The sequence below is a fragment of the Pelodiscus sinensis genome, chromosome 3 (assembly GCF_052426305.1).
Source record: "Pelodiscus sinensis isolate ZL-2025 chromosome 3, ASM5242630v1, whole genome shotgun sequence".
In the NCBI taxonomy this organism is placed as follows: domain Eukaryota; kingdom Metazoa; phylum Chordata; order Testudines; family Trionychidae; genus Pelodiscus; species Pelodiscus sinensis.
In genome coordinates, this window is record NC_143054.1 from 154,837,756 (window position 1) to 154,854,441 (window position 16,686).

Consider the following 16,686-nt stretch of genomic DNA (forward strand, 5'->3'; position numbering starts at 1 on the left):
ACAATATGAGATTCCTTGTGGCCTTCACAGAGGTGCTGACCGCAGTCGAACATCACTTTTGGGCTTGGGAAACAAGCACTGAATGGTGGGATCACATCGTCATGCAAGCCAGGGATGATGAGCAGTAGTGGCAGAACTTTTGGATGAGGAAAAGTGTTGATGGAAAGTGTGTGGCTATCGCACTGTGGAAGCTGGCTACTCCAGACAATTTTTGCTTAGTTGCAAATTATTTCAGAGCGGGAAAGTCAACTCATGCTGATGGAAGTCTGCAGGACCATAATTACAACCTTTTCCGAAAGATCGTGACACTGGGCAACATGCATTAAATGTGGATGGCTTCGGCTTCGTACAGCTGGGCAGGAGAAAGGGCAGGGGAGCCGTTTGCCACAGAATCCCTTGGTGCAGCCAGACAGCGTGCTGGAGAGTAGGGGTTACCCTTCGCGCATGGCCATGCTGTGTTTTGGGTAGGTATGAATGGGGTGGAGGGAGCAAAAATTTTAGGAAGGGCCACTCATTTCCACAGGCTGTGTTCACCCTGGAAAACATTTCGCTGTTAGAGTGAGCAGGGAAGCGAAGTAGGGTCTTTTACTCGACTGTGCATTCCATTTGGTGCCGTACATGGCTCGTCTTTGTGCAGCCATGCTCTCCTCTCCCCAGGTGCTGGCACAGTAGCAAGGAACTGTCAGCCAACAGTTGGGCAGGGGGTCAAATGCCACATTTGCTTTGCCAGCTAATCTGAGGAGAAGGGTGGCACAACAACTGCATGAAGCTTTCGATGAGGTCTGAGAGGCGGATTACCGAGACATAAGAGATTGCATCAATAGTCCGCCATCTGACCTACCCGCTGCTGTTTGCAGCATCACATCGAATCCAGCCTCCTTTCTGAAACCCTCCCGCTTCCAACAAGTTACTGAGTACTTCCCAACCCATTTACCAGTCGCAACATCTGCAGCCTCCGAGGGCTGCGAGTGGCTCTCTTCTTCAGGAGTACAAAACAGCTCCTGTCTGCAAGCCTCTACAGATGCAGAGACCTTCTCTGGCTCTGGGTCCCTCTTACTCCTCAGCACACTCAGCCACGACTTCCCCCTCTTGTCTCAGTCCACTGCTAGGTGCCCCCGAGCCTTCAGGGCATCCACAGGGGTCTTTGGAGTGGAGATGTGGTCGGCTCCAAGTATATCATCCAGCTCCTTGTCTTTTCTGCAGTTCATGGGTACAGTACCAGAGCGGCAGTTTGTTTTCTGCATCTTGTAGTAGGCATTTCACACCACCTTCATTTTGGCCCTACTCTGCAGTGTGTCCTGGCCAGATTGGAGTGCAGCTGAGATTAGACTGCCTCCTCTCCCCCAAACATTGATGAAGTCTAGAACCTCAGCATTGCCCCAACAGGGGATTTCCTGGTGTGTGGAGTAGGCATGGCCAGCTGGAGAAATGTGCTGAGAGCACACCACGTGCCACCGATCAAACAGGAAGGGGGCTTTCAAATTTCAAAATGAATGCTTGGGTCGGTGTTGGTCACCTGAGCAGGGCAGTAGATTTCAAAGAGATGACAAGAGAGGCCAGACCAGGCATTGTAGGAAGGGTACCAGAGGTCAGCCAAGACGCAGTGCTACACCACAGTGTCCGCGCTGGCACAGAAAGCTCTGTAGAGCCCTGCGCAGATACAAAAATTTGTTTCTACATCTGTAGCTGCAAAAATGAACTTCAGATATCCGCATCCACAACCCTAGAGGTGGGTACCTGTGAATATCTGGGGCTTTGCAGGGCTCTGAAGCTCAACACTTCTCGCCGAGGTGGTGTACTTAGAACGCTCTAATTGGGGAGCCTAGTGCACACTAAATGCCTTGCCAGTGTGGACACCGTGAAAGTTACAGGTCTGCCCAGTAACTTGTCAGTGTAGACTTGGTCAGACAATGTGATCTGCTGCTGTCCTTAACTGTCCACCCTGAACTTGTGGGCATAGAGCTGCTTTGCTTCAGAGCCTTGTTGCGGTGATGTCAGATGAGGATCAGCATTAAACTGAATTTTGAGTGTACTTTAAATTGCATTGCTTTTTTGGGATGTTTCAGACCAACCTCCTCATGTCACTGTAACATAGCGGTCTTTTTTCATACACTTAAACCACGAAGAAAAAGAAATTGTGCTCTGTTCTTGGAGCTGTGCAGATAATTCCGTGCCAAACATATTTGTTTACCGTGGTAATGTCTGAGTTGTATTAAACTGGTTAATAAAGGGATTTGTTTTAGGAACAAGGTAAATGACTAAAACAGATGGGACAGGAAGATGTGCAGCTAAAGCTGAAAAGTAAGATTATTTTTGGAGTTTTTGTATTGTATTTCTGAGAAATTAAATTTAGTTGTGAGAACATCTTTGTGACAACTGAAAGTATCCTGGCAACCTGTTTGAGGTCTGATCCTATGCTCTTTAAATGGATCAATCTCCCATCTCCTTCATTAGGGATTTATAAAGATTGCAGTTTAAGACCCTTTATCCCAGGTTTGATTACTGCAAGATCATATTACAAAATGGATTTTACCATGACTTTAATTTTAAATCTATCTTTAGTTGTAACAAATATATACACATACTAAAAATATTTCATTGTTAATACTTCCACGTCAGTCTGCCTATCTCCATCTCTTGTCTCAAGTCCTATTCTTAGATTGTAAATGCTCTTCGTGCTGTGCATACAAAGAACGTAGCTCAGTGGGGCACTGGATTGTGACCCTTAGGCACTATGATAAGAAAATTAGTAATATTGCATTTGTTTTTACCATTCTGCCAATGTCTTCAGACTATGGTTTTGTACTTACACATGAAATATTTACACATTAGCACAGTAATTGTAAAAAGTTTAAAATGGAGTGGCTTATAAAGGTGTGACAGATTTCTCACAGTTATTCACATTTCAGTAAATGACAATCAAAATTAGGGACTTTTGAGGCAGCATAGAGAAATAATGAATGCTTTGCATCTATAGTACCTTCCATTTCAGGATCTCAGTGTTAATTTCCTCAAAGATCAGCTAATTTAGCCTGTTAAGTCACAATATCTTAACTCCAGAGATTGGGTGATAACAGCATAGAGCTTCAGCGTGTTGCCCATGGTCACCCAGATAATCTGTGGCAGAATCTAGACTATAAACCCACTTCCCTAATTCATAACCACCACTCTCTAGCCACGAGGCTGTCATTCCTGATTATTAAGTGTGATTAGTGGCCTGCCTCCAGACTTGAGAATGAGGGATCACTAGATTGCCTGGTGGGAGGAGCCAAGTTATTCCTGCCCTGCCTCTCTTACAGGTATGGGGGCAGGAAGTATAAAGTTGAGGGGAAGCAATAAAAGGAGGCAGATGTCTCCAGCCTGCTGCAGCAATTGAAACTTTGCTATGCACCACCCTTCCCCCCCAAAGGAGACTAACCCTGAACAGGAGTTTCCAGGACTGCCATCAGCCTTGTGCCTGGAGAAGATGGAGGACCCTTGGACTACAGAACCCTGCACCTGGAATGGGTTGGAAAGGTGTCAAAGGAAACGAGGCCTTGCTCTACTTTGCCACCGTTATGGCCCTTGGCTGTCCCCTGAAGTGCTTATAATTCCTCCGAATTTGGTATCAGCACAGATTTTTTTAAATATATTTTCCACTCCATTGTCCACAAAAAATCTTGACTTTTATAGGATGATGAACAGACCCCTCTGGGGCCCCATTAAATATGTGCTCCCAGTTAAACAACAAACCATTGATTATTACTCTCTGTGTGTGGTTTTTAACCAGTTCTATGCACCACGTTATAGTAATTTCATCTGTATCACGTTTTGTAAGTGGGGGGGGGGGGGGGTGGAACTGTGTCAAAAGCTTTACTGTAATCAAGATAAATCATGTTTGCTTGCCTCCTTCTCCTCCCCTGCCCCCACACTAAGCAAGTAACCTTCTTAAAGGAAGAAAGTAAGCTGGTTTGGCATGATTTGTTCTTGAGAAATCCAGGTTAGCTATTATCACCCTCCTATCATCTAAGTCTTTTTCTTCTGTGTTTATATAATGGCTAGCACAACGGGGTCTTGATCATAACTGCGGCCACAGTCATACAAATAATATTAACTGCTGCCCTGTATGTTCTGAGATGCAGCGATCTTTCTGGTTTAGAACTAGACCCTTGTGTTTCACACATGTGCAAGCCCAATTATATAAATGAGGTCAGAATTTGTCCCTTTTAATAAGTATATTTGGGATTGTTAGTGGCTTTCTTGTTCTGGTTTAGTAGTATTTTGTTTAAACCTTAGTAGTGAGAAAACACAGATTAGAAGACTGTGAAGGCTTCATTTTTATTTTCAGAGGGTTCCCAAGCCAGACAAATTTATCAAAGGCTGTCTGTTTGTAGGCAACTATTGTAATCTGATCCAAGCTTTTCTGAGTTTAAGTTTAGAGTGAAAAATGTGCCCCTTGATTAAACACAGCAATTAAGGATTTTAGGGGTCTTGGTTTTGACCCATTTTAGATGAAGCACTGACCTCAGTGCAGTAGATTCAGTATTGAGTTATGTTACCATTGTAAGACAATTAGATCATCTTTCTGGAGATTTTAGGGGACCAATTCATCATCATCATAAAAAAAAAAGTCTTTTCTCCTTTGAACCGCAACTTTTCTTTGAGTTTTGGATGCTATGTAGGGTATTTATAATATTAATCTGATACTACAGTCTTACAAAGAAAAGCAGAATTATATTTCTAATTTCAGCTTGCACACTGACCAAATTAAGTGAATTTGTTTTTTAATCTTATTATGAAAGTAACTTAGATTAAGATAAACACTCTCTCACCATTCAATCACTTTGTCTCATAAGCACACTCACACAGACTGAAATGTCCATAGGTGCCTAGAATGCTTTTTAAAAACCCCACCCCTCTCCCATCAATTTCAATGGGAATTGTGTCTTTGAATCCCCAGACTGGCTTTGAGAAAACATCACACTTAATTCCAGATATAAATTCAGGACTCCTTTGCCCTCCTCCTCAAGATACACACACTATGTAACTTGATGTTGTTACATTTCCACTACATGCATCTGACGAATTGGGTCTTTGCCCACGAAAGCTTATGCTCCAACACTTCCGTTAGTCTATAAGGTGCCACAGGACTCCTCGCCGCTTTTGTAATATTCAGACTAACACGGCTACCCCTCTGATACTTGATGATGTTGTAACCCATAGAAAATAGATCAGTATATTTATTTCAACAGGACATATGCTCAGGAATCAGTCACACCTGCAGAGATTTTTTGGCAAGGCTGGGCTCTAAAAGACTTTCTGTATGAAATGAATCCATGATCTTCTGCTGATTTAAATTTGCATTTGTATTTTAAACAGTTTTGTAAATGTCCTCACCCTTTAAGGATGCCTGTTGATGTACAAGACTTTGTATAAACCAGTGGAGAATAATGTTTAAAGTAGTCCCCTTTAGAATTCAGAGACAGTGAATTGATTCCTTATCTCCTTTTTCAGTCAGTCACCAAATTCTATTTGCCATGATTGTACTGACTACTTTTGTTTTCATACATTTTTAAATCAATCTTTCTTTTCTTTTCCCTCAGACCGTATACACCCATGAGAGGGGCCCTCTCCACTGTGTGGTTTGACAGATGGAAGATCTCTAATGAGGGTCCAGAACACATTGAAACCATTGATTCAATGTGTCATGTACTTACAGACTTGATTGATGATGAGGTTAAATACGGCATTAGCAAGAATAGGATAATCTTAGGTAAGTGGTTTTTTTTTTTAAGGTTATACCTTTATTGGAAGATTTACCCGGTGTTGCTTGGGTCCTTACCTCAAATAGGTTTTGTTTTTCTTCTTCATTTAAATCTTTGTTCTGGGGTGGGGCTTGGGATGAGGGGTTCAGTAGATAGATTGCCCCAGAGAGAGAGAGAGGACAACCCCAGCCCTCTGTCACTGCAGCAGCGTGGGGTCAGGTGAGAAGCCCATGACTGTGGCAGCAGGCAGAGCCAGAGGAGTGCGTGTCCCCTGTCTGGGAAACAGACGGACACAAACTCTCTGAAATAGCTGTCCCTTTCTCCACACCTAGCCCCTGCTGGCCCAATGGAGCTATAGCTGTCCCAGTCCCCATCTCTGGCCCCTTCCTATCATCCCTGCAGTCATTCTACAGTAACTATCCCTCCTCCCAGACCCTTCCTTTTCCCATTGTACGAGACAATTGAATTCCAGGCATAGCCCATTCTCATGATAAAACCAAACCCAGGCCTTGCTTTAAGTTATAAGAGGAAGCTGCCTACCAAATTTGGTGGTCCTAGCTCTTATTGTTTAGGGGGAGTTCTTGAACAGCAGATGGTCGCATATTTCTAAAATATATACAGGCAGTCCCCGACTTACACGGATCCGACTTAAGTCGGATCCACACTTATGAACGGGGCTTTTCTCACCCCGGAGCTCACGGGTGGCAAGTCGCCACCCGTGTCCTCCGGGGCAAGAAAAGCTTCTCCCGGTCTCCCTGGTCTGCTGGGGGGGTCCAGCAAAGCCGCTGGACTCCCCCCCCCCCCCCCCCCCCAGCAGACCAGGGACACCCGAGCAAAGCCGCCGCCTGGGTGGCTTTGCTCGTTTGCCCGGGAACAAAGCCGCCCAGGCAGCGGGGCTCCCGCCGCCTGGGCGGCTTTGCTCCCGGGCAAACGAGCAAAGCCGCCCAGGCGGCGGCTTTGCTCGGGTGTCCCTGGTCTGCTGGGGGGGTCCAGTGGCTTTGCTGGACCCCCCCAGCAGACCAGGGAGACAGGAGCAAAGCCGCACAGGTGGCATCCCGCTGCCTGTGCGGCTTTGCTCGGGGGCAAAGGAGCAAAGCCGCACGGGCAGCGGGGTCCCTCCGCCTGTGCGGCTTTGCTCGGGTCTCTCTGGTCTGCTGGGGGGGGAGGGAGCGCAGCTAGTGCACCCCCCCACCCCCAGCAGACCAGGCTTTTGTTGCGGGACGCCTCGGGTAGAGCAGCTGGGGTGCTGCCGGGTTGGTCCTGTGGGAACCTACCCAGCAGCGCCCCAGCTGTTCTGTCCCAGGCTCCAGATTCAGCAGCTGTTGAAACTGATCAGGCTGATTCCAGGAAGCTGGGGGCAGAGCAACTCTGCCTCCGGCTTCCTGTAGTCAGCCCCTGGTCAGTTTCAGTGGCAGCAGCTGAATCGGGAGCCAGTTCCGACTTACATACAAATTCAACTTAAGAACAAACCTATAGTCCCTATCTTGTACGTAACCCGGGGACTGCCTGTAGTAAGAAAATGAGAGAGCATCTTACTGTGGGTTCCCATTGGAGTCGGTTGACACGTGCTGAGCAGCCCCAGGTCTCATTGACATTCTTCAGAGTTGAGAGCATTTGGTACCTTTCAGGATCTAGCTATTAGTGAGGTCAAATTTGGCTGTTAAAAGGGTACAGAGAAGAGCGACAAGAATGATTAAAGGTTTAGAGAACATGACCTATGAAGCCAGGCTTCATGAACTGGGCTTGTTTAGTTTGGAAAAAAGAAGATTAAGGGGGGACATGATAGTGGTTTTCAAATATCTAAAAGGGTGTCACAAGGAGGAAGGAGAAAATTTGTTCCTCTTGGTTACTGAGGACAGGACAAGGAGTAATGGGCTTAAAGTGCAGCAGGGGAGGTTTAGATTGGACAGTAGGAAAAAATTCCTAACTGTCAGGGTGGTCAAATATTGGAATAAATTGCCAAGTGAGGTGGTGGAATCTCCCTCTGGAGATATTTAAGAACAGGTTAGATAGACATCTGTCAGGGATGGTGTAGACGGAGCTTGGTCCTGCTTTGAGGGCGGGGGGCTGGACTCGATGACCTCTCGAGGTTCCTTCCAGTCCTATTATTCTATGATTCTATGCACCCTTAAAATGAAGTGCTGTGAGTGCAAACATATACAGAATTTGCCTCACCTAGTACACTGTCCCATCAAATCAAACATAAGCTTTTGGTTTGTTTGCTTTTTGAACTGCTTCTTTATCGTTGGAATTTAAATACCAATCAACAGTGTCTAGCCTGTTTTTACTTTGCTATTTGTATCTGGCGTCTTCCTATTTAGAGGGCTTCTGAAGAATGTAAATCTTGAGTTCTCTCAAAGGCATTGTAGTTTCTTATTTCAGTAGGCATCTGGACAACACAAATTGTTACACGTATCCCCTCTAATGCTATAGTTGCTTCAGAGAAGTTCTGTCATGAAAAAAACAAAAATCCTGTGGAATATTCAGTAGTGTTAGATCTTGGTAACAAATGCATTTACTCATCCTACTTAGTGCTTAGCTCAGTACATCTTTAGAATACTGTACGAATATCGGCTAGTCTTTAAGCACTCTCAAGGCACATGGGGTATAACACCTATTTTATAAGTGAGGAAATGGAAGCAGAAGGTTTGAAGGCAAGAATGCGAATACTCAGCTGGTTAACCCACCATGATGGCCCACCACAGGCAGGGGCTGCTCTGGCAGGCCCAACCTGGGCAGTGTGCCACAGGCAGGAGCTGCTTCAACTGGCCAGAGCAGCCCTTATCTGGGATGAGAGGGCTGCGCCAGCCAGGCTGTGGCCTACTTGTCTACCCCACTTTCAACATATTTAACTGGTTAACCAATTATTGGGATTTGACATCCCTGGTGGAGGGCACAGAAATAGCATAAGTCAGAGGTGAATGATAGGAGTGCCTGACTCTTTAGTGTCTATGTTTACAGTACTAAATATTTCAGGTTGGGGGAAAAAATAACCTTTTAATGTGGGAACTTCTGCCATCATGGCCAATTGACTCTTGCCATTGAAATCCTGAATGGTGGAGCCTGGACAATTCAGCCTTTGTTTTTGCTTACCCCAGTCCTGTGTGGCTCTTTAAAGGACACAGTTTTTTTTTTTTTTTTTTTTTTTTGGATTGTTCATTGTCCTGGCTGCAGAATTCATTGTTTTAAGTGGGTAGTCAGCACAGTCTTTGATCTGGCTTTCCCATGTTATTCCTGCAGGCATGGACGCAGCTGAAGAACAAGTGCTTTTTTCTGGGATTGGGGAAGAGATGTTCCACACACAGACTCGTTCTGCTGCTAGATTTTTCATCTGACCTCAGAAAAATAAAAGTAGTGAGATTGCAGGGCCTGAGACAAACTTTAAAACTGGGAAACCCTTAAGGGAGTAATACATCTTCCTTGTCTCCATCCCTTAGTCTCTTTTGAAAGTCTCAGCCTCTGTGTTTAAATTCTCTATCTTTAAATTGAGGCATGTCTTTTCTCACATCTGTGGGCCAGAATTTCCCCTCCCCTGTTTTAAAGGATTCATCCAACTGCTCCCAGCTTCAAGGTGGAACCTGCCGCTCCTCCCCTTTCATATCAAACTAATTCCTATAGACCAGAAGAAGACCTTCCTCAATATTATCACATCTTTGTTTTCAAATACACGTCTAAATTTAATAGTCTTTTAATACACTTGATGTAAGGTGTTAATTGTGCTATAAGTTTGGTGACAGTTCTGTGCATTGAATGAAGGTGGTATACAGTCCACAATTCTTAAGAAAAGCTTTTAGAAGTGATTCTCAAGGCATCATAGAAAGTCTTACAAAGGTACAAGAACTTAAAGAGCACCACGAAGGAATTTTCTCATGTTTTAAAAAAGGATTTATTTAATTGTTGTGGAGTAATAACGCAATCCTGAACTCAAAAAGGAAAGCCTTTTTCTTGCTAAATGTTCCCTACCTTCTTCTCCCTCCACCTTTCAGTTGTGTGCATGTTGGTTTTGGGCCTTGTTATAACTGGCTAAGAATAGCCTTACAAGTAGTAGTAGTATTATATGAATATTAAAGGAATGTTAACACTGCTCAGATTTGACTTAAATTTCCATGTTTAATGCCAAATTAGGCAGATCCTAAAATACCCAAATGATGCTGAAATTTTAGAACATTTGAGAATTTTTATTCTGTTCATATGTAGGTTTTTATACTGCACTGACCATTATAGTATAAGCATTCTGGTTGTGTGAATTCCAAATAAGAAGCTTGGATTTAAAAATAAGGTGTCAGTTACTATTGAAGCCTGCAGTAATGTTCGGTTATGATATTTGAATACCTAAGCAAAAGCTGACTTTTTCCCCCTCATTTTCCCCCCTTGATTTACTACTGCTTTCCTAGTTTTACAGGTCACTTTTGTATACCACAGAAATGCTGATCCAAGCATGTTGGTCATTGCCACCTGTAGTTACTTGTATAAGCAGCCAGTGAAAATAAACTTTCAATAGCAGTCCTGTAGACTTGATGATGTGCCAAAAAACACATGCATGATTCCTGACCCCTTGTACTATAACAATAACATGACACACTACCACTTTTTTGTTTATTGCTAGACTTCTTACATAGCTACTGGACCATGGTGGAAGTAACATGAAAGGGCTGAGTCTTGTAAATATTGGCCTAGTCATCCCTCTCAGTATGTGTGAAAATGGGATGGGGGAGGAAATATCTTGGCACTTGATATCCCAAAGAAAGAAGGCATTGTAAGTACTGAGAGATGAAAAATCAACAATAAATCATTAAAGCAGGCTGGGCAAACAACTTCATCTACAGCCATGGCTTTTTTTATGTCTCTAACCTCAAAGTCCTCATCTTGCATCTTTTGTAATTATTGGAGGATGAAGTACGTTGTCTTTCATGTAAGGGAACTGATTACAGAGCTCTCTAAAGGTAAATTTAGGGATTATGCTACAACCCATTCCTTTTGTGTCTGACAGTTGAGAGGATGAAGTAGGATTTTGTGTGTGCGTGGGTATGTGTGCAGCACCCAGGATGTGGCAGTGTAGATTATCTAAATCCCTAAGCCTAGGCTTATCGGGTACTCACATTGCTGCATCCTGCAGTCCCTATATCAGAGGCAGCAAGGTGTGGGTGGGGGTGGGGGGAGAGCAAGAGCCAGTGCTGGTGGGAGCTAGCTTCAAAGCTAGTTCCCTGCAGCACCATCTCCGCATTGCCACTTATGCCCACCCCCTATGGCTGCCCACCCCCACAAATAGGGACAGCAGTGCAGAATGCTAAGGGGAGTGTGCTCCTGCAGCAGCTCCTTTCCATGGAAGATCCCAGTGGGGAGTTGGGACCCTCCACAGACAGGAGCAGCTTTTCCACAGCAGCTCCCTGTTGGGATGTGCCACAGACAGGGGCTGCTGGATTAGGACTCAGCAAGCCTGGCTCAGTCCCAGCTTGTGCTAAGTTCAGAAGCTACGCCACTGTGGCTCTGCAATTTAAATGTAGTAGGAGCCAGACTACCTGCGCTCCTGGCTCTTAACTACATTTAAACTGCAGAGCTGCAGCTGGGGTAGTGCCTTCTCTTATCAGGTAATCATGTAATCGATACAAATTGTATCAACTACATGATTACCCAGTTGCCCGCCTTTTAACATCCTTACTTAAAAAACAAATGACTCAAACCAGAACTATCGGTCATTCTTCCCAATAAGTGAACTTATTTTGATGCTGTAATATATATGTCAAATTTGGTAAGAATTACACTTTCACTTATATTTTGGGGTGAAGGTTTTTGTGATCCAGCTTTTATATTGGCCACTGGTCATACTCCCACCCCTTCCTAGTCTTCTTTCCTCTTCATATCTGTGTGAACAGGAGAAATGTCAAATGGATGTGTCAGCAGTGGGTCGATATCGCTAATAATGTCTGCCACGAGATCATATTCTTCAGCTTCTTTGCTGATGGTTTTATTTTTACAGCACCCAAAACTCTTCTAGTTGTCTTGCAGCACACACAGAAAGACTTAAGTCTTGAAAGAGTTGGATTATAATTAGCTATTAATGATACAGGAACGAGGCTTTAAAAAAACAGTAGGGAAGGGTTGGAGAAAAACAAGGATTATAGCAATAACATCAGCAGTAACTCAGTTTAGGTATGTTCATGTCTTTATAATGCAGATAATTTTTAAATATATGTATTTATTATTGATCACATATAATGGACATCATAGACCATCCATGACAGGTGTTCGTTAAAACTTTTAAAAATGGGGTTCCACTACCTGGCTTGGAAGTCTATTTCAGAGCTTAACTATCCTTAGTTAGAAAGTTTTTCCTAATATCTAACCAAAATCTCAATCACAGATTAAGTCCATTACTACTTGTTTCCCACATCCACTGAAAACAGGACAAGTGAGGACAGTTCTCTTTTGAACAGCCCTTAAAGTGTTTGAAGACTGTTACAAGGTCCTAACCTATTTTTCTCAAGCCTAAACATGTCCATTTTTTTAACATTTCCCCATCGGTTTTCTAAACCTTGGATCATTTTGGTTGCTCTCCTCTGGACTATGCAGTTTCTCCACACTTTCCTGTAGTATGGTGCCCACAATTAGACAGTACTGCAACCAAGGTCTCCCCAGGGCTGAGTAAAGCAGAATAATTACTTCCCATGTTTTACTTATAACACTCCAGTTAGTACATACCAGGACATTGTTAGTCTTTTTTCACAACTGCAACAAATTGTTGAGCCATGTTCAATTTTGAGATCCATTATGGCTCTCAGGTCCTGTGAACCAGTTATTTCTCATGTTGTAGTTAGGCATTCATGTTTTCCCCCCTTTAAATGCACTTCTTTGCATTTCTCTTCATAGAATTTAATCTCATTGAATTCACACCAATATTCAAATTTGTCGATATTGTTTTGAGCAAGTAGTATATGGATTTCATAATACTTGGGCATTACCAACCAGATGGTAATAAGCAATCCTGAATCAGAACTGGCACTTGATCTCTAACTTGCCATATTCCTATAAATGTCTGTTAGAATATTTTCATAAATTAATGCAATCATTGATCCTAGGTTTGGAAAAGACTTTCTGGGTCATCTTCCAGTTGGTATAAATGTGATTCTATATACCAATCTTGTAGTATTAGTGCTGGGTTTTTTTATTTAAAAAAAAAAGGAGGGGGGGGGGAAGAGGAAGTGACACATGTCAACTTTTTGATCGGTCTTCAATTTTCAAAATATTACAGCTAGCTTTTAGCATTTATTTTATTTTAATGCCAACTGTGTGCTCAACTTTATAAACATTTCCATGAAGACCGTCTCTGCTGCATATAAACCCCAAGCCTTCAAATGTAGCCCACTTAAAATGGAATTTTTCATGCTGATAAGTGTCTTTGAGATTAGGGCCAGAATGAGACCCACACTATGACAAAGACATACTAGGTCAGGGACAGGCAAAATACATCCCACAGGCCAGATCTGGTCTCCCATCATCCCGCAGCCCAATGGGAGCCTCAGCCAGATTCCCTACCTGCTGCCAGTGTTCCTTCTAAGCTGCTGGGCAGCACAGCTTCACAGGTGATTAATCACCCCTGCCCAGTCAGTCAGCTCCATGCATGGAGCCCTGAGCCTCTGATTGGGCCAGAGCTGATTAATCACCTGTGAAGCTGTGCTGCCCTGCAGCTTCGAGGGAGCACTGCCTGTCACAACCCCATACATTGGATGAGGGTGTCGTGTGTTTGTGCGCCACCCACCACTGAGAGAGGCTTTGTGCACTGACGCCACCCCCAGCACAATCTCTTACCTCCCATTGGCTAGAAACCAGAAGGTCCCTCCTACACTCAAATTAGGGATTTTAATGGTTTACTGGTAAGCCTCACCCTTAATGTAGTTAAGCAGAGGGGGCTAGAACAGCCAACTGCAGGCTGGAACTGCTACAGCCTCTCGGGCCCTACCATGGTGAGGGTATGGCCCCCTGCTTTAATCAGTTAACCAGTCAAACTTAACTGTAACCAGTTAACTAACTAAATGGGATTTTACATGCGTAACCCAAACTTCCTCCCAGATGCCACACCCTGTCCTGTACCTCAATCCCCTACCCCAACCTTCCCAGGAGTGGGGCCAGGAGCAAATTAGCTGCCAGCTCTGCCCATGGGGGCTATCGAATAATCATGTAACTGCTAAGATTTGGTGTAATTACACTATTATTAAATTACACAATATCTAACATCCATAGTTTGGAGACGCAGTATGGTGGAAAGGTAGACATAAATGGAGGTAATCAAATCTGTTAGGACAGTGCTTCCCAACCTTTTTCCCATGGAGGAACCCCTAAAATAATTTTTCATATCCCGAGGAACCCGTACCTATGAAAATGTTTGCTTGGCCAGAAAAAGTTGACAGCAGGGAGTGCAATTCAATTACTGCTAAATTATTGTCAAGAAAATGTATTTGTAAAGAGTTGGTTTTTTATTTATTTATTTATAATATATATAAAAATAATCAGCTTGCATTGTAAGAAAAAAAATTGGAGCTTTTTCCTGTCTTCGTATTATCTAATTTTTTTTCAAATATCAAATCAAAATAAAATTCACCTCCAAAGTCAATATAAAGTTTACTTTCAGTGCGACTCTTGGGCTTGTTTCTTTTTGCACAAATGTTGAATTCTTGGCTGAATTTGAGACAAACACGCTTGCAGTTCTTCCTCGACAGACCAGCAGACAATTTCTTTCTTTGCTTTTAATGTTTGTAAGACAAGAGAAAGCTTGTTCAGAGCGGGAAGATGTTGAAAACTGGAGTAAGATGTTCACTGCTTTTGCTGAGATCACAGGATACTCTCTTCTTATTGAAATCCAAAACACATCGTGGCACTTCGTTGAATTTTATCTTCAAAGTTCGATCGCACCATAGTTCAGTCAGTTCTTCTTCTTGCAGACTGAGTAAATTTTGTGAGAACTCAACAAAAGGGTTTCTAACCCAGTCGTACATTTCTGATGACAGAGAAGGAAAGTACTGGTCAAGCTTTTCTGTGAATCCAAGTCATTGAAAGTAATAACTGTTTTATTTGACAAGCAGCTGTGATTAGTAGTGAAGTGTTGATTTAACTTGGCCAGGGCCATAGCTGTGCACAATGGAACGGGGCAATTTTCATCTCCAGTCTATGTAAAACCTATGGCTAAGTAACTGTCATTGTAAAGGCAATTTTTTTTTTATCAGTCACTTCTCTTCCTGTTTCACTCGTACTTGGCTCTGATAATTGAGATTCATTTTCACTATCTTCTCCTTCACTGACGCACCTTCTTTTCATATATTTCCACATTCTTTTTAATTGACGGCCGTATGAAAATACTGTTACATAGATGAAATTAGATACTCGAAAACAACCACAGTCTCAGTAAAAATATTAATTACAAAACTGCACAAAGACTACAAATCTACAAAATATCGAACGACCGTAACGTGCACTAGAAAAGAATAGAAACACGGAGAATTCTGGGAAGCAGAAGGGCAGGTACAATACAACTAAATATAACCTTAGATACGAACTGACCAAAACAAAGAGGCAGTTGGTAGAGTATGAAGATTACTCCAGTACAGTATTGCCAATTGCCGGACAAAAATTCCCATGATATTTCAAGGGATATTTGGAATTGTTTGCAGTATTTCAAAAAAAATTATTTCACGATTTCTCGCAGAACCCCTGACGATGGTCTGCGGAACCCTGTCTGGGAAACACTGTTAGGACCTCAAAAACCTCACTTAGCAATATTGTTCCATTGTTTAAAATTCCTGTTAGCCAAAGAATTTGTTCTTTTTATAGAGCATTGCAAGGCCAAGTCCACGTGAGAAACTTTTGCCAGAATAATGTGCAGTGGAGGCATTAGGTAGGCAGTAGTGTGTTTGGGGATTTTTTTTAAAATAATGCTTTTATACCAGTACAAGTTCAAGTATACATGCAATTATACTAGGGGAAAAAGTCATTTTTTTCCAGTATAGATTATTTCATTTGGGAAGCTGGGATAAACTGTACCAGCAAAAGCACATTTAATTAACTGTTACAAAACTAAACCTCAATACTGCCAGCCAGTCAGTGAGAGCAGATCTACAAGGGTGCCATTTCAGGAGAGTTGGGGAGGGGCAGCAGCCATGTGCTCAGGGACATGGCTTGCTTTTCATTCCATTCTCCGGACACTAAGTGAGTGAGAGGAAAGTGCTTACAATCCGTGCATGCCTCTCTCACCTGGCTGGTAATCTTGATATGTTTGACATATCTTCTCAGCACTGTGCTTTCATCTTCAAAAAGGTATACAGAAATAGGGCTTAAATCATAGTTGTAATAAGATGTCCAGATGAAAGATTAATTAATATTTTCTTGCTGGTCTTTACTTTCCTGCCAGTGAACATTAAAAATTGCAGGTTTTTTGAAAATGCATTTTTATATCAAATGAGATGTGGCAAAATTGGAGTTCCAACATGAAACAATACATACAGCTGAAAAGTATCACATTTCCAATAAAAATGTTGAATGTGTGCCACTTAGTTGTTTGTTGAAAACATGTCACGTTGCCTGAGTGTTTAGTCAGGAGAGAAACCTGGACAGCAAATTCATTCATGCTCCTAGTTTTTAAAAAGAGAAAAGTAATTGACTACTAAAAGGAAGTTGCCTTTATCCTTATAAAGGCTTGAAGATATCACTGAACAGAGGAAAAAACTAAATGATGCATTTCAGTATTGCTGGGGATAAGGATGGGAGTACGGTAGCAGTGCTTTCAAGATAAATGAAGAGACAAGGTTTTTGCTCAGAGGAAATTACAAAGGACCATAATGGTCATGTAGTTCTTTGTATGGACTAGATAAAGAAAATGTTCTTTGTTGTAATATTCATTTGTGTGTCCTATTAGTTCTGGAACACAGTAACTGTTCACACATAACATAACAAT

The 16,686-nt window shown here is 42.7% G+C and overlaps 1 protein-coding gene across 7 annotated transcripts in view; it reads left to right on the forward strand.

Moving 5' to 3' along the window:
• Positions 1–16,686, forward strand: part of LYPLAL1 (lysophospholipase like 1) — a 90,860-nt gene that overhangs the window by 23,884 nt on the left and 50,290 nt on the right. For 6 of the 7 annotated variants that reach the window (XM_089777452.1, XM_089777454.1, XM_089777455.1 and 3 more), the window contains exon 3: positions 5,583–5,752. In XM_089777452.1, the coding sequence (XP_089633578.1) occupies positions 5,583–5,752 (170 nt within the window). Of the gene's footprint in view, positions 1–5,582; positions 5,753–8,984; positions 11,195–16,686 lie in introns of those variants that run through there. The other variant, XM_089777457.1, reaches the window with a different exon arrangement.